The following is a 25,014-nucleotide window of genomic DNA, read 5'->3' as shown; positions in this document are numbered from 1 at the left end:
CCTGTCCTGGTGTTTCTGGCCCCATGATTCAATGGGCCTCATCTTCCTGAATATATGGAGTGGGAGCGCTGTGTTTCGTGGAAAAAAGTGTCTACGTGTGCGGCGATGAGCAGGAAGGCGAGAAGGATGGCGCAAGACGGACAGACAACAAAATTTCTAAGGAAGTGAAAGACATGGGTCGAGAATAAGACATTGTTAATTTATGGGGCCCGTAATAAATATTCTAAAGATGCCCCTCAAGACGCTCAGATCCATTATTCATGCGTGCGCAGTTTACTTCATCGCCCACCAAGGGATGAGCGGAATGTCCTTCTATCATTGGTTGCTCTAACAGATCATTATTCTGAGAGTTTCCGAACGCAAATCAAGTTACCAAGTTAGCATACATATATACTAGTATATACGTATGCATATGTACCGTTGTCTCATGTACAGGTTCTGAAACAGGTTCTGTGGCGGAGAATGTCACGATTATACGACGATCTGTGTTTTTCCTATCCGCCACCACCGGCGTTGCTGCAGAGTAATAAAAAAAAAGGGGGGGGGATACAAGATAATAATTTTGTGTCCCCTAATGCGAAGTTTAACCATAAATAGATGTGTTTATGCATAAATAACGTATACTTACTTATAAAGCGTTACAAAAATTATAAAATGTTCATTTGATTACTTGCATCACGTGTTACTTTGTTGAAATTATTTTAGCTACTCGACATCAGCGTCCTGTGTGTAGTGGACAATTCAAGAAACTTTCTGTCCTCAAATTTGAAACTACCCCCGCTACAGGAGTTTCCGGACCTGTGTATATGATCGTGGTCTTAAGCAAAGACTTTGAAAAGAAAGTGAATATAAGACGATTCTGCGTATAAGCGTTTGCTTCTTCCTGGTGAACCTTCTTAAGTAACCACTATGAATTCGTGATTTCTTAAGGGAAATAAGATCGACTCTACAAAGATGCATTACTTTATAAAAATTTAAGCATTGTCTTGAGAGCGAACTATGAATACGGCCCTATGAACACTCGGTAACTGAATAATTCACCAGATGACGCTGGTAAGTTTATGAGAAACAATATTGTAAGATTTAGTAAGTGTTCGTAAATCGTATTCTTGATTATATTTTCAATAAAAAATATCGATTAAAAAATATCAGATACAAATACTGTAATTATCTTTTCAATATTCTAACAAGAAAAGAGTTTTATATTTCAATGATATTTCACTAGATTTCAAATTTTTTATGTTAGAAATAGTTGAAAGATATTTTAGTTATTACATATTCTTTAGTATACGATATCTTTTTCTAGTAATGCGTCATTAAAATTATGTATAGAAACGTGACTTTATAAATCGGTATCAGTTGAAGTAAACCACCTTTGATACACATAGTTAGTCTTAAAATCGAGTGTTCTTTTTTATGTAATCAATGTTATTAGAAAACACGATGAAAATTAATTGAAATTAAATAGCGACAATAATTTGTTGTACACAGTTGACTTTGATTAATAGATATCTTTTATTTGATTGTGAGACAGATACATATGTAAGATACAATTGATGAAGAAATTTCTATGATGACGAATATAAAGGAAGTTGACTTATAAGAAAAAATGTAGGAATAATAAATATTAAACATATAAGTACCTTTTAAACGTAAATGTTTACATTGTTTTTTATCAATTTTTTTTTTTAATTTCTATCAAATAAAGACGATTTTAACTGTGATTAATTCTAAGAATGCAAGGTAGAGTAAGAAAAAATATGAATATCTTCGGAAGATATTGGAATAGTTAGAAGTCTGATAGAATCTGTCGGTAGGATATGCTACCAGGTCAAGTGAAATCAATTGAAGCAAGAATTAATTGATGCAGAAATATAGGGGAATAGAAGAATCGAGGGGGAAGAAGAGGCGATGCATTAACGTAGTTGTGTTCGTTGTTAGAGGAAGCCGGAGGCTCGTCTAACGACGTACGCGTTAAAATTAAATCCAGCCTGAGGCCGACGGCTACGTCTTGCCGACGGCGACGACGACGGCGACGTCGCGACTTGATGCGTCCTCTAGCTCAGTCTCAAGAGCACACCCTGGGTGGACGGATGCTCTGATCTTCGATATTTTGCTCCCCGTATTTTCGTGCTTTTATCGTCGATTTCATCGGTAACACGTTCAACAGATCCTTTCACGATCAGCGCTATAAGAGGTGCAGGTTCACTCATTGAGAAACAACGGACTCTTGCCGAACTGTTCTCTTCATTCTATTCTTTCTATCGTTTCTACTTCGCTTGAGCACGAGGTAATTAATAATGTCATGTTTTTCTTATAACAGCTTTTAGACTCCCTGTTGACGTCAATGGACCATGTCCTGATTTTTCACGGTCGGCATATTGGCTCGAGCGAACTAATATATTTCATCTTATATAGAACGAATCATATATGGAAAAATCATTTTTTTTCCTTTCACGTGCGAAACCTTTAAACGTTGGTTCATTGGTCGAACGTATAAATGTTAAATATGCATAGCATATTCAAGAATTCTTGCCAATTCATGTCGAGTGATTTGCGAGAAACATGCTTATTTAAAACGTAATTAATAATCTATTATAAATATATATATTTTTAACACAAGGAACTAAGAGAGTAAAACTCACAACATCAAGTAAAAAAAGAAAGTATGTTAATTTTAATTCTAAATCAAATTATAAGTTATAATTTGCTCCTAAATTTTGTGTATTTATATGTCTTTGAAATCCTAAACAACGAACAGTGTGAATTATGTTGATGTTTTCGAAATATGTAATTATTACAAAAGTTACATTAATTTCTAATGATTTTCTTGAATGATCGTAGAATGAAATTTTCAATAGAAGTGGGGAGTGTGTCATCGAGCCACTAGCCTTGATTCTTTGCCAAATAATTGATAGGGAAAGCGTACTGTTGTCACATTCTCGCGCTAATTTTACGTACATTATCTACGACGCATAATTGACAATTGTCATTATTCTAATGATATATCTATTTTTATCTTTAATAATTTATGCAGAAACTGCAATATTTCAGTCAATTACAAAGTTGTATATCGCCCTTCTCTTTTCGGTAATAATTACCATCTAAAAACGAAATTTGTACATTTTCAACGTGCTTGAAGAGTATAGTAAATACTCAATGTAAATTTATTATGTTAATTATCGACATGTCACTCACCTCGCCGATTTCGATGATCTTTGTATATATTGTAAAATTGAACATTAAGAACAACGTTTTCCTATACGTAAAATCGCCGCTTGGTCTTAATTTCCAAGATATTCGGGAAAAAACTGTCGGTACCACACCGTGAATTCTGCCTATATTTGTAGGCGTCCGCGTGGGCTGTTAGCGTATGCGTCAGTATTGGTTGCCGGCTACCTTACGACGCGACCGTCGGATAAAATAGCGTCTAACCTAAACCTAACAAGAAGATATGCAAATAAACTACAAACAAAAGATAAGAATTAGGTTTAGACTAGGCGTCATTTTATCCGGCCGTCTTATAACGGTCGGTAATCAATACTGACGCATACGCTGCCACGGACGGATAATTAAAGGCAAAAATCGCAGTAGTGATATCGACAACCTTTTTTCCGGATATCTCGGAAACTAAGACCAGGCGACCGATTATATGTAGAGGAAAAGGTTATTTCAAAAGGTTGATTTCTACAAAATATTAAAAAATCATCGAACTCGGCGAGGTGGCTGAGATATTGATATTTACCAAAAGTGACAAATACGTTGGTTTATCGCTTTATGTATATTTTCTTCGGTAAGGAAAAATGGATCGAGATGATGAGGACTTTGGAGAAGGTTTTGTCGCAGAATCTCATCCACTTAGGCCAACGCATCTTTCTGTTCCTATTAATGGTCGACCAGATTCCAGAGCACCTAGTATCAGCAGCAGTGTTAGTGATATGGACGTTCCGATTTATGCTAGAGAAACCACTATACCTGTCTCAGCTGGGAAAGTGAGTAGATTGTTTTTATATATATTCAAATCATTTATCGAAATATCTTTAAATTGCTTATGTAACAAATTACTTTTAGACGTATTAGCATTTTCTTACATCTTTTCTTGATATTCTACTAATGTATTTTTATCGTATGTTGTACTAATTTACTTTTTATTACTAAAATTTCAATAAACCATTACTGATATTAAATACACATAACATGACACTAACTATTGATATTAAAAACACAAACATGAAATGTATAAAATAACAATATAAAAGTAATAGCTGATTCGATGTAAATCCCGAGTGAAATTTATATAGATACAAATGTTATCAGACAATGAAGCCATAATAAGTCGTTAACTAAGCTCTGCAAAAATTTTTACTGTAATATTTTCATCCAAATAATACTTGTCGTTTGAAGGAAACACGCGTATCGACCAAATTTCCCACTTGATGGAAATTTTTGACAATCTATAGATATAAATATAAGTAAGTTAATAAAATTAGTAAGTTGGTAAAATGTCATCCACCACCACAACTTACGAATGATCCGCGGAACTTTCATTAGTAAACGACCTAACGATTCATATATACATATAAACAAAAATGCTTTCTATGTGCATGTACACACGTAAAAAGGGAAGCACGAAAAGAAGATAATTTATTTGAAGAGAAACTAATTGTATTTACGTTTAAGGTTACCTATTGAATAACAACACCCTCTGAAATGAATATCGTTTAATATAAAATATACAATATCAGAGAGGAATATCCCCTGTGATAATATATAACAACAAACAATAAAAAATAATTAAATGGTTAAAATGACATTTAGATTACGATATTCAAGAACGATGTACAATACTTGCGATTTTAGAAATTCCATAAGGATGTCGATTATAGAGTAAAAATGAAATAATATTTTGAATCAATGTTGCTTTACGATAATTATAATCAATAGAACACATAAACGATTGACGGAATTCTTGACCTTACGCATCACAGATCATTGATCGATTCTCTAGAGTTTGCAGCAAATATCGTTAGTCTTTAGTAATGCTTTCTTGATCACAAACGATCTGTGGTTTCTTCGAATGACGTAAGATGAGCTCTAAACTACTGTACGTAGATACGCATTTGACCCTAGTTAATAGAATTCTAAGCATTCAATTAATATGCCCTTAGTACCTATCGGATAATTAAACGATACTTATCGCTCGTATTATATCAATATTCTATAATTATGGATTTTATAAAATCTTATTTTAGTGAATTCTTTTCTTTTTTTTTTTTTCTTTTCTTTTTTTTTCTTTTCTTTTCTTTTCTTTTCTTAATAATCACGTAAATGCTACAAATCACATTTGTCATCAATTGCAACATAAATATGATTCGTTTATCTCTTAAAATATATTTTTCTATCAAACAATTTTAAAAACTAGCAATAACGTGTGATGGAAGTATCTGGAACAAAATTTTCAATCAAAGTTGTATCAAAGTCTTGTTCTTATATTATAATTTAGTTATTTAAAATAACTATTGTTTCAAGATGTTCGATTTTATGTTGTACAAAAGATTAGAATTTTATACTCACATCAACAGGTAAATTTTCCCTTTCATTCGGTTTTCCGTTCCGAGTTACCAGTCTAAGGACGATGTATTGACACAAACAGTGGTTAACATATCGCGGTTCTATCATAACAATATCTAATGTTAATAACGTTGAACGTATCTAGTTTCCCTAAATTTATCTTAATTATCTTTTTCTATTTCAAAGCAGTATATGTTTTACAACGAATATTGTTTTCTTGAAAAATAGTTATAGATAACTTGTGTGTAGGAAATGATTTGAGAACGCTTGATAACCTAGCTCCTGATTGGTCGATTCGGTGGGTGTGTACAAGGCACGTCACCTGTCGTCTGTCTGTGGTGTTCTTTAATTCCTCGAGATATGTATACTATCTGACGCAATCGCATATGAATGTTACATAAACGTAACATACAATTTACGATGAGTAAAAATATATTAAATTTATATTAATGCTATACGAATTGCTAAATTAATAATGCTATAAGTAAATATGTAACATTATGGGGAATTTTATAGGGAATTATTCAGAATTTAGAAAGTCCGCGCGTTTTCGATTTCGACGATTTTGAAATATGTCGTAGAAATCAACATTTTGAACAACTTTCTCCCCGTACGTACAATCGTCGGACTCTCTTAGTTTTCTAGATATTCGCAAAAATCTGTTGGTTCAAAACGTTCATTTCTTCAACATATATACTTAAAAATCACAGAAATCGAGAACTCATCGACATTTTAAAAATTACCGAATTATGTTCCTTTATTTATTATTAAATAAAAAATATAAGCAGTAATGTTCGTTTCATAAGAATCTCAATTTTTATGTTTATTATGAAACAATTTTTAAACGACATACAATTATTAAAAATTGTTATTTATTTATAACTTTTTCTTCATCGTTGTAATATACGATAACCATTCGATTAATGTATCAGTTATGAAATTCGCATCGCGTTTCTTTCACATTACATATGTATTTGTCCTGTGTATTATGAGTCTATAATTATGACACATTTCATATACTCATGTATGTATGTATGTATGTGTGTATGTACGCAATTTCTCAAATTATTCATTTGAAACATGAATGTGCATTTCTCAGATTTTTTATCTTTTCGTGACAAAAATATATAAACATCCTCTAGTTCTCCTTATGATTGCACTATATATTTCTAAATTATAATTAAATTATCAATAATTGTTTTAGAGCTTTGGATTCGATGAACGTACGTACCTATGTAACAGCTTGAAAGTGGATGGAACATAATTTGAAATGCTAATACATACTTGTTTTACGGAATCAACTTGCTAAAGGAAATGACTTCAAATTTCTTTTATATGAATTCCCCTTATAAATATAATATATTAATATCAGAATATTTTACAATAATTTAAGTTTTTAATATTTTTGTATTACATATGCATTTAAATTGCAAATTGCAAACAAAGAAATTGGATTATCATTAAACTTGGATTCATTTAAACTTATTCACGCTTGAATAAAGGTATCATTACTATTTACTATCGTCCTTAATATTGTTTGCTAAATTTGTATAATACAATAAATTAAATTGCGTTATGTATATATAATTTTGAAGCATAATGTTACGTTGTAATTATTCATCACAATAAATAGGTGATGCGATAACTATACGTACTCAAAGATTTTGTTTCAAATTTCTTACAAAAATGCAAAGTAATAAGAGGATTGTAAATATATGTGTAAAAATTCGAAGGTTATGTAGCAAAGCGCTGGAAGAAAACAGGAAGAGGGAGGGGAGGGAGAGAGAGAGAGAGAGAGAGAGAGAGAGAGAGAGAGAATGATTCTTGGGGGCTCGCCATCTACCGAGTAATGACGTCGCTTAGTGAGCGTGTAGCTTGCAGTTGCATCAAATGTGTAGCCGTCGTTTATCGCCTACGCGATGGTATCGTTCATTTTTACCTGAGATAAGATAACTAAGTACGTTTTATTACATATCCGCATACTCTCATTGCATCTCCTTTTTTTCATATCAATGATTTGATAAATGTTCTATGATCAAAAGTATAGTAATTTCTTACCTCTATACCATATCTGTATACTTCAGAAGAGGTTAGAATATGTTTACACATATACATTATATTTAACAAATTAGTTATACAAAGATAATAATGTCGCATTTTAGATAAATGTTTATTTTACTTAACATAAAATAATGAAATATTAAATTTATATAATTATCACGTACATGTGCATACACACACGTACGCATGCACGCACTTTGCTTTAAATTTCTTATTTGATCTATAGTCATTTATGATATTTGCAATCAGTAATCTCCATATGTGGCAACATAATAAGTTTTCTACTCTAAATTACGAGAATTATGATGTACTTCCCCTTAACCAAAGTTACATGTTTCAAAATATATCGATCTACCGGTAAACATTTGGCCCACATAGGCGTCCGTGGTGGCGCAGGCTCGACAAAAACAGCCAGAAATGGAAGTCAGTATATCTCATACCTTACGCGAATACGTATGTTACAAGCTGAAGAAAGCTATTTAACAGATTATTGACCTAATGGTCGTTTAAAAATTCCGTTAGTTTTACTCGTATAAGAACATTATATGGTTGTGTATGAAAATATACATTGAAATTAATTGTGATAAGAACGGTGTCTTTAAAAAATATATGTGTGATGATATATCCGAATGCTTAATCGAATACAAAGAGTAAAATCGGTGTAAATCTAAAAAGATGTTGCGTGATATTTATAACTAATAATATTCGAGGTCAATTGTTTTTCGCATTATGCAAGTTGTAAATCAATAAAGTTCATAATATGTACATAATGGCTTTTAATGTGAAATGTAGGAAGATATAAGGAATGAACAAGCGTTATGCAATAGTAAACGCGAATGCGAAAGTGAAATTTTACAATTTTTCTAAAGTGATATATTAATATTTCGAATAAATATTAAATTCTTTAGATAATTTACACATATAACCTTTAATTTCTCTGTGTTATATCAAGTAATATTATTTTAGAAAATTTATTAGAAAAAAGTCACTTGACTTAAATAACTAAACTATAGAGTTAAAATAAATTTAAAATATTTGTAGTCTATAATCAACAACAACAACAACAACAACAACAACAAAGGAAAGGAACAAAGGAAAGACAATAGAGTAAGAGAGTAAATTTATTTTGTTATCTGGATATAATTATTATTTTCTCTGATCGAATGACTTAGACTAGAGATAATTTTCCAAGTGGATCAAAAATTAAGCAATGTTAGATTTGGAATTCCAATAAAAATTTTCGCGCGTGCGCACAAAAATACAGTGAAACTTCTTGGTCGGGTATTCGTTTACCCAGAGAAGATAAGCATACGAGGATCGAACGTGAACTCGCTTGGAATAGTCAAACCCGCGTTCCCTTTGACTACGTCATCAACAGTAAGTAAGTACGTATACATACTGACATACGTGTTTCATTTGTGTTACGCTTGCCACTCGCGCGGCAACAGCCGCTATTTCTCTTATGAGAATTCATTAAATGAATTCTACGTTTGCCTTTTGTAAATTCAATGCAAATCTAAAATAGATAGAAGCGAACTGACAATCACAAGTTGCAAGTAGACATATATTATCGAGGGTAGGGTACAAATAGGAAATTTCTTTCTGACTCTTCTGAGATTGTAGGTATGTATATAATGCATTTTAGTAACGTAAATATATGTATATATCGTTCGTAAGGGATAATTCTTTATACTGATATCAATAATGATTCTAAAATTAAATTCAATTCGATGCAAAGAAATGTTTTGATTCTTACGATAAAATAATAATGATCAGCATTGATTACGTTATTTGTATTTATTAATTGCAACAGTTGTGAATGGTAAGAAGGTAAAGGTAATTTGATTAGAATTGTTTCTGCAGTTAGACTTTGACTTAAAATGTTTTGATATATATGTAGATGTGAGGAAGGAACTAATTTAAACAAAGATTATGAGTTTCAAAGAAAGTTGCGCGATGTAACGATACCATGTTATATGATGTATGAAAAAATATAAAATCCATATATACATGTAGATAGGATATGATAGTTAAAAAATGTTTGACACAGACTGTTTCGTTAAAAGCTCATCCACTCTATTTCTTCTTTTCACACGAAATTATCATGGGCTTGTTACATATTTTAATGGTATTACCAGTGGCGGCTCGTAGATTTTACACGTAGCGTGCTGCGTGCACGTGTGATTACACGTAAACTTTCATTACATGATAAATAGTCTTAAATAATTAAATCGGCTCGACGATTTTTCTTGACTGCGAACATGTCACTAACCTCTGACGTTGTATATAGAACAATGTTCTCTCCCCTTGGTTGTCCGAACGATAAGTCAAATGAGGAGTAGCTCTTCCCAGTGTTCTAATTTGAATTTTATCTTCAAAAGATCGCGTAAGTGCAAACAAGTCAAAGAATCCACGGAATTAATTTTCAAGGACTGATATACTCGCGTATTAAATTAAGATTCGAATTAGATCAACACAATGAAAAGGGAAACTTTTAAATATTCACAGTAACCAGAGAACATGTGACACTGACTGCGGCAACGAACGGAACATGTTGAACGAAGAAAAAGTGTGAGACTGTGAGGGAAGATATTAACGGCTATATTGATATCGATACAATGGATAGCGATAGAATTTTGTTTAGTCTAGAAGCGATTTTCAAACGTTATGTCCGCCTGACGAGTAGAACTAGAAGGCAATCCCTGACTGCTGCGAGCCTGCTGCGAGCCTGATACAGTCACTAACGCACGCGTCGTTTATGCAAGGAATCAACTCGCTGTGAAAACGAGTCACGAATAAATAATGGCATAAAACAAAAATTATAATATCAGCGATTTTTGAAATATTTTTTAGCATGCTGCAACGCGATAGCGCGTATTGAGTAGCCGTCCCTGGATATTACATATTTTGTTTATATTGATCGAAACGAAGATTGATTATTTACGTACACACAATTTATATAGAAGCAAGTTAGAGTCCCTTTCGATGACGCCATTACGACGTTGTCTTAGTGATATCTATTTTTTATCTATAATAATGATTATAATATTATAGTCATTAAAGTATCATTAGATGAAACGGGATGCTGTAATATAAAGCATGCTATATACACACACGCGCGCGCGCGCGTTATATGTATATTATATATAAGCATAATAACAGCGATATATAACAAAAAGAATATTATTTGTTATGCTATATTACATTAATAGAAACATTCTTTGTTGCTGAATGAAATTAAAATTGTCTTTCCTTTGAATCAATGAGATCGTATAGAATCGTATACATACAAAGTGGGGCAATAATTATACCCAACTTGAATATTTCCGTCATTCGTAGTAACATGAAAAAATGTTATATACAAAAGTTGCACGGTATAGAGAGGGAGGGGCATGCTGTGACACAGACATTTTTATGTAGATGAAGGCATAGAGGAGATTTCAAGGTTGTTCCCAGTTTTTTCAATGAAATGCTGTGCTCATTTCATCGCAGTGCGACAGTCGGTATTGAGACGACTTCAGCAAACTATCGCTGGAGGTCATCCAAGGTCATCAAAGATGGTAGAACGATTATTTATGTATTTCTTTTGAGTTATGGATCAGCATGGATCCAAATATCTTATCGTCGCTAGATCTAGACTCGTATTTTTATGTAAATGAATAGTTCTAAAATATTGTTTATGTTCTATTAATACACGGCGTGTAGCTAAGAATGTAAACATCGTGGCAGTTTGTAAGATTAGCGTGAATGATTGTTAAATCAAATATATGACTATCGATCGGTACGATTATTATCAAAATGAAGTTTGCACTGAAAGAGCAATTAGATACGGCTGTCATTTATGGAGAAATGAATAAAATTCGATAGGTATTTTAAGCCTTGTATGCAAAAGACACGGCTACGAGATGTACAGCAATACGAGAATTGCAACTTTGCGTTCACATAAATGGTCACCAATTGAGATATTGTCTATAACGTAAGAAAGCTTATTTTGCTACCACATTTGACCTTGGATGACCTTCGGTGTGGGTTTGCTGAAGTTGTCTCATCAGCGGGTATCACAGCGCGATAAAGAGAGAAAAAAACAACACGCAAGAAAGATGACCACGTACGATACGAATTCTGTAAGAAGTATAATGCTGTTGAACCTTTTTGGTTGTCGTATCGTTGACTGCACCATGTGCAATCATTCATAATCCTTACGATCACGATGTGAACTCGAGATGTCGATTAACAATCGTTTGCTACTTCTTCATAGTATATTTCATATTTCACCTCATAATACATCATATATACATACAGTGGATATATTTACAACCATTTGATTTTTAAATTATCTTGAAATTACTTCGCATAATCTCATGCAACGATTCGAAGTATCTTAAACGTTTTAATCTTACGTAAGACCAGATTTTACTCCAATGATTTTACTATCTACGTATATTCATTTTTCCTTCTCTTGTAAACACTATTTCGTAAATTATTCATTTTATCATTAATATTACGCTGAACGTTTTCGTATAATAACATATGACATATGTATGTATGTATGTGTGTATGTATGTATGTATGTATGTATGTATGTATGTATGTATGTATGTATGCATGTATGTATGTATATGCACACATACATACGTATTATATATCTATATGTATAATTTACGATTCTTTTTTACAAGCCGCCTTATAATGGCAACGGAAAATGACAAGGTATTAATAACGAAGAAATTAATATAAAATTTGTAGACATTTGAATATTTTTGATATGCGTACGTAATTAACGAATTTCGATTTAGTCAAGCAATGAAATCGAGAAACAGGTTACAACGCCATCGCCTTTAACACCAGCGCCAAAGGTAAAGAATTTTTTCCAAAATTTCAGTACAAATAGCGTTAAAACGAATCTTATCTTTCCTATTTCTTTGTTTATTCTTTCACACGCAGCCTACCACGGAGGATAAGCGGTGGGTGAGTATACGATAGAACGTGAACGATAATCTTCAATATGAGAAGTATCTTAATTCGTATTTTTACTCGTTAACTCTTTGTTTAGTCATTGAAATTATTTATTATTGTTTATTGGAGTAACCGTTTTATTTCGATTTCTTTCTTCGAGTTCTTCCTGTACGAATCTCGAATGTGTTACCTCGTGTACGAAGGTAAGCGCGTATATCGAAGCCATATTTTTCGTTGTCTGTTAACTCACGACGAGTAAAGTTGCGCGTACCGAGAGGAACCTAATCTTGTGTAAAGTTCAAATTTTGGCCATGTCGAATGTCACCGGCGATAATATAATCGTTCTCTATGCCCTGTCTATTAAATTATAAGTTTCGGATAGACAAGAATATCCACGGCTGGAGGTCACATTGTCGTTTCCTTGACTTTACCTTTTTATCTCATTTATTCTTATATTTCTCACATATTTTGAAACGTCGTTTGTAAATCCACCACATCTTTATATTCTGTTGAATGCTTATTTCCAATTTTACTAAGCACGTACATACGGACAGGTTTTTGTAATAAGCGGTTGTGTTAAAAATGATCGGGCAATTGATTTGTATTGGCGTTTGGATTTCACTTTCTAGAAATGCGGTTAATTCTGTAACTTTTGATGATTCGTCGACGTCCCATGACAAGCAATTTTTTATTCGTTAAAAATATCCTGTTGTAAACAAATAGCTATATTCTTAGATTTGTTTCTCCACTTCGTTCTAGGTCTTTATCTTTGAAACGTCGTGTCGTTGTACACGTAGAACCGCCCAATTCCTCGGAACACGAGTTTACAGTTTACACAGTCTGCGTAATTTCCGTTTTGTCTAATGATAACGAAGCCGTCAAAGTCTATCGAACTGTAGTTTAATAATATCTTTGAAATATTCCGCTTAGAACGATGTTTATTTATTTTCGTGAAACTTTCTAAACGTTTAAACAAAACCAATGATTAGAAGAGAAAAACCGGGTAAAAGAGTGCGCAATCAAGGGAAATAAATAGTTGAAAATGTTTGTCTATGCGGCCAACTTTTTCTTCTTGCTTCGAACGCAAATAAATTTGATCACCGTGGTACGCAGAAGTATCGACCAAGATGAATTCCAAAGAATAGAGGTAATACGTCGTTAAAGTGTTCTCCGGATTACGTTGATTACGACAACCACTCTGACTTTAATATTCTTAACTATAAAATTGGTGCAGGCAACGCGAGCGCTACATTAAAAGGCTACATCCGGTTTTTCATTGAGACGGTACGAGCTTGTAACAACAAAATAATAGATCCAGCTAGAGTAAAATTTTGTTCAAATTCGCTGTCTGTCTGTCTGTCTCTCTCTCTCTCTCTCTCTCTCCCCCCTCTCTCTCTCTCTCTCTCTCTCTCTCTCTCTCTCATAGTGTCTATTTAAATTTTCTCAAACAACCATTTTAGTATGATAGTAATGTTTATCTTTCTAATATCTTAGCAATAACACAAAATTCTCTTTTTCATCGAATTTTTCATTATGTTACTGTCGCGCTAAGAAAAACTTTATAAAACGAACCTTACATCACGATATAAGATATTGCTATTATACTCAACCGCGTAAACATATTGATTTGATACGTGGCGGATGAAATATAAGCTCGTTCGATAGAACTTTGGTTTAAGACCGATGAAATCGAGAAGGACAAACGTAAGAAATCCAAATGCGTTACTATAATGTTTAAAACTGCTCGGCTATACAACTGCGCTATAATTACGTGTTAATCCGGAGCGTACATTTTTGTCTAATTTATATCGTGTAGACGAATTAAATTTTTAATCAGGAAGTGGTTAGCGATCGTGTATCGTTGTACAGAACGATCTCTGGCAGTTATTACTTGAAATTACTCATCTTCGATAGAACGCCGATAAACTATTGATATTGAAACGAAGTCGAGCGTTTTTACCCAAATTTTACCTCTATTCGATAAAAAAAATTTGCTGACAAAAATTGATCGTACCGTAAATGAAACAACGTCACGAATACCGAACTATCCATACCTATTATGGGATTCGATGATAAACAGGAACGTAAATTTCCTATGTTAGTAAGCGATATTCGTAAAAGTAAGTGGTTGAGTTGTGATTATCAAGGAAAGAAAGGAATAAGAGCAAAATCGTCGTAAACAAGTATGGACGATTGTTAACGTGAATTTCTTTTCCTGTGAATTTCATCGGGTGAAATGCTGGATCGGTGAGAGAGGTAAGTAGGTAACTTGGTGTCGTCCAATTGGTCGTTCGAGGGGCCCAAGCTCGAGGGAGAAGCAAAGAGGAGAGGGAGATACGACTGGTTTCGAAAATCGGCTTTCGACCCGTTAGCACGAATCTGGTCTCAGTAGCTTTCATACGCGACCGTGACACGGAACGATTCGGTCGTTGTCTCTTCACTGTTGCCGCATCTGTGTGTGATTCGCATTTTATATACGCGTTAGTGACAGCAAAACCTTCCTCCGATAAAGTATAACGTGTAATATTTAGTAATAACGGTTACGAAATTTTATCGATTTACCATGAGCTACACGCTACAGGTAAAATACTATATTTGATACAAGTATAATGTTAATTAACGCAACAATGCTAAATTAACAACTAGACGTTATTATACATCGCGTTACCGCATTTTTCTTTCTCGCACGATCTCTGCTCAAATACCTCGTATTAACGCATTATTAGTTATCGTGTCAATTTCGCAGCAGACGAAATATTCTTTGAAATCAATCTGTCGTGTTTGCTCCGAGTATCGTGGAATGGTATGCAAATGTTGTTAGCGGTAAAATATTAGTATTCAATTTGAACGTCCGAGGTACCATAGATTTTCAAAACGTCGAAAAGTTTACACTTTGTGCCATTAGAAGTAAGACTATAATAATTCGCTTAATTGCATTCAAGGTACAGAATTTTATTGCTTCTTATTTTCAGTTACAAAGAAATACGATTCAGGTTTACTTCGTCTATCGTCTGATTTTAATACAGAACTAATAGAACGTTCAAAGATTTTGGCTCGTTTATCTCTTCGAAAGTGTTGTTAACCACGTTTATTTCTTTCTTTTTTTTAAGCTGATTATATTTATAGAAGCATAAGATTATTTGACTACCGCTCTACGTTAAGTTTAAAGAAATAGAAGGAGGAAGGGAGAAACGTTTATTTAAATCAAGTTTGGTCGAAAGTTGCATTATCGAGGTTGCTTTTAAATAACGATTAACGAATAATCGTTGAACGAGTTAATATTCTTTTTTTTTTTTTTTTTTTTTTTTTTTTTACACGGCGCGTGCCAGTTAGTACAGGCGAAATAAAAGAATGGAAACATTCGTTCGTTCAATTATTAAAAAGATCGAGTTGTCCTTTCGTTGGATAATACGCATATTGCCTGGCAAATTGTTTGTAAGTAAAATTCCTATATCTCGAAAGTGAAAGGAAATTAATCGGAAACTGTATGTTAGGAGTTACATCCATATATATATATATATATAAAGTTAAAATATACGCCGGTGACATTATTGGAATTGTGATGTCTTGTTCAAGTTTGTGAACAAAGTATATCACGAGTAAATACTACCGAAGCATCTGTACAGTCCGTGAATAATGATTCACGTTAGTTCAAAAGTTTGGCAAGGAGATAGTGGGGGAAAAAGCTGAACGTTTACTCGACTCGTAGTTATATTAATCTAACCAATGTGTATGATTATTTCTATATATGAAAACCTTGAACAGTAATAATTACCTACTACGATAATGTTTCGAGATGAATGAGACTAATGTTTGTGTTAGGAAATGGAAAGTAAAATTGTTAGGTGCTCTTAGAATACTTACAAATATTATTACAACTTTTTCTTAGCACTTTGTCCTAGCATTTCATTTTATTCAACGAAACATTTGTTATTTATGCATTTATAGCATGTAAATTATTGAATTAAATCGGAATTACATTTACTATTCTTTACAACTTACATCATACAACGAATGACGCAAATCGGTAACCGATGCAAAATCGCAATTTCTTAAATACCATACACCTGGTCATCGAATACGTAAATAAAAAGGAAAAAAGAAATATGTAAATAAGATTAACACGTTTATATGAAGAATTTTGAAGATGCGAATATTTTTTGATAATAATATGTACCTGTGGTTTTATAATAAGTTCCAACAAGTTCTAAACTTTATTTTATAAAGAGATATAAGATCTAGTTTAAAATTGATCGAAACGAAGAAAAGATTCGTTCACTGAACGAGCTGGTTAAGAATCAAAGTATCCGGGGTGGTGTCCAAAATTATTTCTGTTTAAGAATAGTAACGTGAAAACAACGTTATTCTTTTTTTTATCTTTGGTCGAGAAGATTTATCTCATATATGCATAAATATACGCAATAAGCGAGAAATAATATAATATAATATAATATAATATAATATAATTCTTTAAGATAGAATACAATTTTATTCATGACTATTCCAGATCACTGGGTAATAATATTATACATATAGTTGATTAGTTATATCATCGTGTATATAGATCCTACACATGTGTGTATATATATATATTTCGTTCGCAGTTGAATTAATAAAGTAGTCGTTTGGAAATTTCGTGAAAGATTTTACCGTACGATCGAGGATCGTCGAACTAATTGACAGCTTGAAAGTTTTAATAAATTGTTTGCGCTCGTGTCATGTGGTGGCTATAATTAGGATGCTCGAACTTGTGCGTGCCACGAGACCGATGTAAAAGAGGCTTGGCGTCGTCAGCCAATCGGCACTGCTCGTGATTGACACACCTCTGTTTCGACCAATCGCCAACAAAGGTTCGAAGAACAGGAAATTTTCGCTTCTTCATGAGTTCGTTCGCGTTCGTTCCAGAATTACTACCATGACATCATACTCGTAATGAAATGGAATTTCGTTACTGTTACTACGTATTTGTCATCGTCATTGGAAATAACAATAGTTTCTTAAATATATGGAACGTACTTGCTTTAAAACTACGCTGGCGTATCGCCTACACGAACAAACATATATAATTACAAATAAAGGCACTGTTACACTACCGTGTGAAATATGCTTACGAAACAATTTCATTCGCATCGCTGTTGATGGTGTCGTTTTCTTGAAACGGAGTCTCAGTGAATTCGATCGAATCAAATAAAAGATAAGTCAGCTTCGCATCGTGATCAAATATTTAACGAATCGAGGTGAGAGCAGCCAAGCTCGAAAGAAATTTTTGATAACTTGAAATAAAATAAACTCGTACATTAGGGACAAATATAAAATACAGTTTTCTCGGTCTGCTGCCTCTTACGCCTACAACGGTGCTTTTGTTATTTTATCGAAGCTTTGCTTCTCTTCCGAATACATAGTAGTTGGTTCGGTAATCGGTTAAAGATGGAGTAAAAGAAAACGATGAAAATGAACCGTGCCATGGAATATGCTCCCGTATATGACAGACAAGGCTTGTCTGTAACGCAGTTCTTAATATGCATATTCATGAGAAATAGTAAATCGCGCGAGATACATATGTTTTTTTATCAACGACTTGACAGATATTCTCCCATTTGTGTCAATTAAATATTTCCTTTCAACTTACCCTTTCTTCCAAACAGTTGCTTTGCACGTTAGTATATATATTGTACATATAAGGTAATCTCTGTGTTTAACAGAAAAATAATGGGCGAAAATAAAAGTGAAAGTGAAGTTAAGGGCAAACGCTATTTTAACAATAACATATGTAGATGATGTACATATCATCTAACACATGTAGATGATGTAATAATAACAATGACAATAATAATAATAATAATAATAATAATAATAATAATATATATGTGTTGCCTGCTGCCAACACCTTCGGAGTATAATGAATTGTACGAATTAATTTGGAATTAAATTGGAGATTATATTCGTGCTTCGTTTGATTTGAGAGACACTGGCTGGTAGAGTTCTCTCGGACACGTGTGCGTATCGTGTATAATAGTGTGTTTAACGTGGTTGTGCGCCATGGATAGGAGAGCGGTATAAAAATGCGTGGCAGGGGTACCGACCTACAGAGTAGTTTTTGACACGTGCTTGGAAACACCGGAAACCCATATAAGTATACATACATCCACATTTATAGATATTTTGCATAAAACGATAGGATTGCGGTGGTTTAATCTGGTTATCAGTACGGTTCTGTTTAATTCGTCAGTGAATCGATCAGAACTTCTCGATGACTCTGAAAGCAGTTGGATTCGCTTACATTGGGAAAGCGGTAAGATCGCAAATAGGTCTTCGGTTTGGTAGATGTTTGGTGGTAAACCACAATCAGTATTTTTCATGACCTTTTTCGCCTCTACAGACAAACGTTAGTCGCTATAAACATTGCCTATATACCTAACATTCTTAATGTTTAAGCTTCTATTTAGCAAACTCAGATTTGTTTCGTCTGATGATTTTAGATCCAATTAGAAAACAACTAGATAAAACATAATAAATACTTGATATCGCGGTCTTTGTTAATATCTGTTAATTTTTTTCGATAAAGACATATTAAGACATATTCTTTTTACGATCCGGTGTAACTACTTTTTAGTAGTAAGTTTCTTTTCTAGTAACGTTAAACATATTCACTATACTATAGATGTCCGTCTATCTCATAGATTTGATTTGCGATCGGATCTAATGAATAATTGTCCTTATTGCAGGGTCTAAATGGACGATTAGCATTTGCTATTGCGGCTGCTGCACTTGGATCATCGTTTCAACATGGGTACAACACTGGTGTCGTTAATGCACCTCAGCAGGTATTTCATAAGACACATTGTCAGCATTTTTCTTGTACACACCGTCGATATGTGCCTACTTTACGATCATGTTCATTCGCACAATTATTAAGCAAAATTGTTATTTATTTAGGATAATCGGTTGTTGTTAAATCAGCCAATAGTCGATGCTTGCGTTCCAATAATAATTTGTCGTTTCCGTTTAACAAAGTCCCTGGATTTATCTTAAATACTTTCAACGTTTCTTATTCTTAATGTTACCGCGTTATATATACATACAAACATCGTACGAGTTGTTAGAATCAATAATGAGGCTTTTTATGTTACACGCATAAAATACCTTTTCCCCAGTTGTCGTAGGTTTCTGTATGTATCTACATGTAATTTTTACGTGTTTAATTCAATTTTGCAAGCGCCGCTACTGCTCAACGTCGAATAGATGAAACAGTTGATGTTGCGATTGTTTGATATTATAATTGCAAATTAAATTTTCGAATGTGAAATGTAAGCGAGTAAGTGGATAAAGTATAACGTAGAAATGAAAGTGAATGATAAAGATATGTGATGGTATCCGATGATGTGTTACAGCTCATCGAAAACTGGATCAGTGACCTGAAGATGAATCGTACTGGGCAAGTAACGAAACAATCGGAAGTAACGATGATATGGGCAATAGCGGTGTCGATATTCTGCGTAGGCGGAATGATCGGTGGCTCTCTGGTGGGTTCGATAGCCGATCGTTTTGGTAGAAAGGGTGGTTTATTACTGAACAATATCCTGGTCCTGCTCACAGTAATCTTCGAGGGCTGTGCCAAAGCAGCGAAAAGTTATGAAATGATAATTATCGGAAGATTTCTGATCGGTATCAATGCAGGACTAAACGCCGGTTTGGCGCCCATGTATCTATCTGAAATATCACCTATTCATCTACGAGGAGCCGTTGGGACAGTTTATCAACTAGTTATTACTATGTCTATTCTGGTATCGCAAATTCTTGGCTTAGAGCAAATTTTGGGCACTGACGATCAATGGCCGCTTCTTTTATGCCTGACAATTGTCCCTGCAATTTTCCAAGTGGTTACGCTTCCATTGTGTCCCGAAAGTCCGAAATATCTGTTGCTCAGTAAAGGAAAAGACATGGAAGCTCAGAGAGGTACGTTTCCGCGGTCTTTCAATGTTAATTACTTTTCTAATGTCGTGTATCGTCCGCAAAGTACGGCAAAGCTGTGTCGCTTGTTTCGCGTACATTGTTTTCATTGAACAGAATTCTATTGCATTATTGGAGCGAGACGTTTATCGATAACGAAACGATTGTTTGTTGTTGCAGCTTTGGCCTGGTTGCGTGGCACGATCGAAGTTCACGATGAGATGGAGGAAATGAGGACGGAATACGAATCAGTGAAACTTGTACCAAAGGTTACGTTGAAAGAATTATTTGTAAATCCATCTCTTAGAATTCCATTGATGATCGCAATCATGGTTATGTTCGCTCAACAATTGTCCGGAATAAATGCCGTCATGTTCTTCTCGACCAAGATCTTCACGATGGCGCAATTGGACAAGACTGCAGCACAAAATGCAACGATGGCCGTCGGAGCGATGAACGTTGTTATGACTTTTGTTTCTTTGATACTTGTTGAAAAAGCTGGAAGAAAAACGTTGCTATTAGCCGGATTCAGCGGAATGTTTATCGATACCGCGTTACTCGCGATTTGTCTTGCTTTCGCAGTAAGTATATTACCGTGAATAAATTTAATATCGCGGTATTGCTTTAAAGGAAAAACCAACGGATGCATCTATTTTTATGGTTTTCAGGATACATCTCGTGCAGCAGCTTACTCCTCTATTGTACTGGTAATGACGTTCGTAATCCTATTTGCAACTGGACCAGGTAGCATCCCTTGGTTCTTGGTATCCGAGTTGTTTAATCAATCCGCGAGGCCTGCGGCGACGTCCGTTGCTATCGCGGTCAATTGGACGGCCAACTTCATCGTCAGTATCGGATTCCTACCGCTACAAGAGGCATTAGGTGCCTACGTGTTCATTATTTTTGCCGCACTACAAGCATTCTTCGTTTTCTTCATTTACAAAAAAGTACCCGAGACAAAGAACAAAACGATGGAGGAGATTAGTAGCATGTTTCGACAAATATCGTACCAGTAAGAACTTTCATATTGTCATTGCGCTTAAGAAATTAATTAGAAACCTATTCTTAAAGAAAGGTTTTCACAGAAGAATGAATCGAACGTAGATGCGAATTTCTTTCTTTAAAGAGTCCGTGACTTGACTACAACGAGTGCATCTATTTTTAACATGCTATTCACGTTTTCATACGAATCGAAGGCGTAACATTTTTTAGCGAATCATTACCATGGAAAATTGTATTTTTACTTTGTGACGAATTCGAATAATATTAAAAAGCTGTACTTGCTTTTGAATGTGTATTCTAAACGCTGTCAAGTCGCGCATATTTTTTAAGCAGTTTGACTTTCAATTAAACTTAAACTTAGTTCCTATTATTACCGGCACAATAAACTTATAGCGACATACGAAAGCAGTATCAAATTACACATAGTAAAACACAATGTTAAAAGCTACCGAATTGTACATCTTAACAAATTTGTTCGTTTCTTTTTATATCTTTATTACACGCAAACCTCGAATGAAATTAATAATACATACTACAATGATCAAGATGCTACAGTTTTAAAGAATTAAACGAAGCTCAACCTCAGAGAGACGAATATTTTATTTCTAATATATATTTTCATATCGAAGATCAAAAACATGGAAAAATTAGCGATTTAAGAGACGCATAAATGGAAAACATATATATTTTAACTCGCAGTTCCTTAAGGATAATTGAGAGAATTAGACGACAATTTTCGCTTTTGCACATACTGTTCGCACTAGATGTTGTTCTATCTTCAAAAAGAGCGAAGAAACGATATTATTTAATTATACTGATACTAAATATTATTACTCTAGTCATAAAAATATAATATTTTTGCATTGGAATTACATTTGGAAAATCTTGTTAAAATCAGTATACATTCTGCATGGTTGAAATTTTCTTTTTTTTTTTTTTTTTTTTTCTTTTTTAAATAGAGATTTATACGATATAAACATTTCAATGTTTCTAAAATCCCCGATAGAAATTTGTTTTACATGAAACGTTTCCAAAGTATTTATAAATGTTGGTAATACGTGTGTATATCTGAAATCAGGCAAATATAGCGTAAAATTGTTGGAACTCGTGAGATTCATTCTCGATAAAAATTTTACTATTGTAAAACGTACGTTTTAAAATTTTTTACAGTTTTCTTGGTTGCATGTATACAATTATACAGACTTTTATAAATTCTATCACATTATGCCGCAAGAAATAGAAATTTTATCCAAATGAGAAAAATGAAGAGTACCGTTGTACACTTGTACATAGAGATATACGTAGGATATTACCGTATAGCGTACAGGAGAGAATCGTATTTATATATGCATGTAACTAGTGAATGTTTAAATCTGTATACCGTTGTTGTTATATTTATTAGGTAATTAATTAATGTAATATAAACGATAGCCAAAAATCATGTTAAAATATCGTAACGTATAGTTTAGAAAAGTTAGTTTCGCTGTAAATCATGAACCGACAGTAAAATGTTTTGTTTGTCGCGTACATTCTTAGATCCAAATAATACTCACGCATAGTTGTACCATTGATGCTAAACTTATCAGGAAGCCCATGTTTTCACGGTGTGCCGGTGTATCTTTCCACCTTAACAAACAGATTCATTAACCAATGGTGGTTCTTCATTTTTTAAATGCTGAAACACGCAGAAATTGTGTAGGTGAAACTAAAAACATTGCAATACATATATAACTCTAAATTATACTGTACCAGACCTACATGCATATATCTAAATCTAATGCATTAATTAATTAGATAAGATAATACTTTCGAAAAATAATTCAACGTACAAAGGTATTTTATATTTACATAATTTAAATTATATTTACGATGTTGTTATACAACATTGTTGTACTACGTAAGTTTCAGTCTATATCTTATACGATATTAAATTACAATTCAGTAATCGAGGTAGCGAAATAATAATTGAAATAATTGTAAAATGGACTAAGACTTATTGGGTATCAATTCAGTTATTAAATCAGTTCCTAATCACGAAGCACACCAATATCTTAAGCTACAATTAATTGAAAATAGACAGAATAATAATGCATACAGGCAGTGGATAATTATTTTTGTTTATTAAATTTACCCGCAAACTATTTTGTTTAACTTACGATGATCGATCTAACTATTTGTCTGTCAGAGGCTTAAGTTATATAATAAGAGACCTATTTTATTATTTATAATATAGAAAATTAAGGATTCTGTTATAATATCTGTAAATCCTTAAGGAGTTTGATAAATATTCATAAACGTCAGATAAGCAATAAAAAGAACGAATAAACACAAATGTAAAGGTTTAAACGCTCGAAACGCGTTATTTTTCCTTTATCTGACGTATATGAATTATGGTTTTAATATAATTAAAAATAAATTTACAACAGGCAATAAATTATTTATGTATAACGTTAAAAATCAAAACTTCTATATTCAAACTTTTACACATACATATGTTTAGTGTTATAAAAGCACTGAATTATGTGGACAATGAGTACAACCCAACATGCAAATATTTGTATAATTAAATCTCGAATTTTTTTTATTCATCAACTATATCATGTAAGTTCTTTGTGGTACAATTATATAGCATTTAGTGTTAGATTCTCTTTTTATACCTGAGACATGTATTCATTATTTTGATTCTTACTTCCCCCTTTCTTCTTTTTCTTCCTTTTTTTTTTTTTTCTCTCTTTCCTTATTATGGGATTGATACAACATACATATCCATAAGATGTAACGGAACAATTCGTAAATTTCGCGCGACATTGTTACTATTATTTAGGCATATATTAGAAATCCATTATCCATAATATCATGACGATTATTTAAATCATCCTTGCATCATATCAACTTCAGATTTTATTATGAAACATCGTAACGACATGTATCACATTATAAACTGTAACTTCCGATCCCAATATACAAATCACCATAATAAAAACTATGTAATATTACTGAGTTACTGGAATGAAAATTAATCAATTTAATTGAAACTGAATATGTATATCGATCACTCGTAAACGATCGAAACGATCATGAATTTAGAAACATAGATTAGACATTATATTTAACATTTAACATAATTAAGTTGTTTGCTGAAAATGTTTAAAACGAAATTTGTTTTTTGCTAAATCTATCGATTATAAAGTTATCATTCATATTTGTAACTTTCTATACTGGTAATGCATGCAACATTATGTATATATGTATACATAATACAAAAATAAATAGTTTTCAATGACGCAACTCTACGTTATCGGAAGTTTTCTAAAATTATCGCGTAATTGGCAAAGCTAATGCCAAGTAATTTGATAGAAAATGGCATTGTCACTGAATATACTTATTATGATAATTTTTATGTCTTGCCAGGTTTGCAAATTCATTAAAAGTGCCTGTTTGCACTAATAAACGGGCACTAATAAAAAGCGACGC

General features: G+C 33.1%; 1 protein-coding gene and 2 long non-coding RNA genes across 14 annotated transcripts; 1 reads left to right on the top strand and 2 right to left on the bottom strand.

Moving 5' to 3' along the window:
- The first annotated feature begins 651 nt into the window (after window positions 1–651).
- Window positions 652–24,540, top strand: LOC100642581 (solute carrier family 2, facilitated glucose transporter member 1). Of its 12 annotated transcripts, none has more exons than XM_048411172.1 (9): window positions 652–1,053; window positions 3,799–3,992; window positions 12,312–12,342; window positions 12,429–12,488; window positions 12,577–12,600; window positions 19,314–19,412; window positions 19,980–20,544; window positions 20,719–21,119; window positions 21,207–24,540. In XM_048411172.1, exons 1-9 carry the CDS (start codon window positions 1,045–1,047, stop codon window positions 21,552–21,554), a joined length of 1,731 nt encoding a protein of 576 aa, XP_048267129.1. In that variant the 5' UTR covers window positions 652–1,044; the 3' UTR covers window positions 21,555–24,540. The 12 variants fall into 12 exon arrangements, with proteins under 12 accessions (XP_048267129.1, XP_020721639.1, XP_048267130.1 ...); XM_048411173.1 differs by lacking the exon at window positions 652–1,053 and adding an exon at window positions 1,785–2,290; XM_048411174.1 differs by lacking the exon at window positions 652–1,053 and adding an exon at window positions 3,658–3,679.
- Window positions 2,124–3,465, bottom strand: LOC125386146. The gene is made up of 2 exons (XR_007226037.1): window positions 3,199–3,465; window positions 2,124–3,104 (listed from the first exon to the last, which is right to left on the bottom strand). It is a non-coding gene; the product is annotated as an uncharacterized LOC125386146 (long non-coding RNA).
- LOC125386145 lies at window positions 4,707–6,320 on the bottom strand. The gene is made up of 2 exons (XR_007226036.1): window positions 5,575–6,320; window positions 4,707–5,444 (listed from the first exon to the last, which is right to left on the bottom strand). It is a non-coding gene; the product is annotated as an uncharacterized LOC125386145 (long non-coding RNA).
- Window positions 24,541–25,014: the final 474 nt, after the last annotated feature.

Source organism: Bombus terrestris, chromosome 12 (assembly GCF_910591885.1).
Source record: "Bombus terrestris chromosome 12, iyBomTerr1.2, whole genome shotgun sequence".
NCBI lineage: Eukaryota > Metazoa > Arthropoda > Insecta > Hymenoptera > Apidae > Bombus > Bombus terrestris.
The sequence above is the reverse complement of the archived record's forward strand: the minus strand, read 5'-3'. Positions and strand labels throughout refer to the sequence as shown.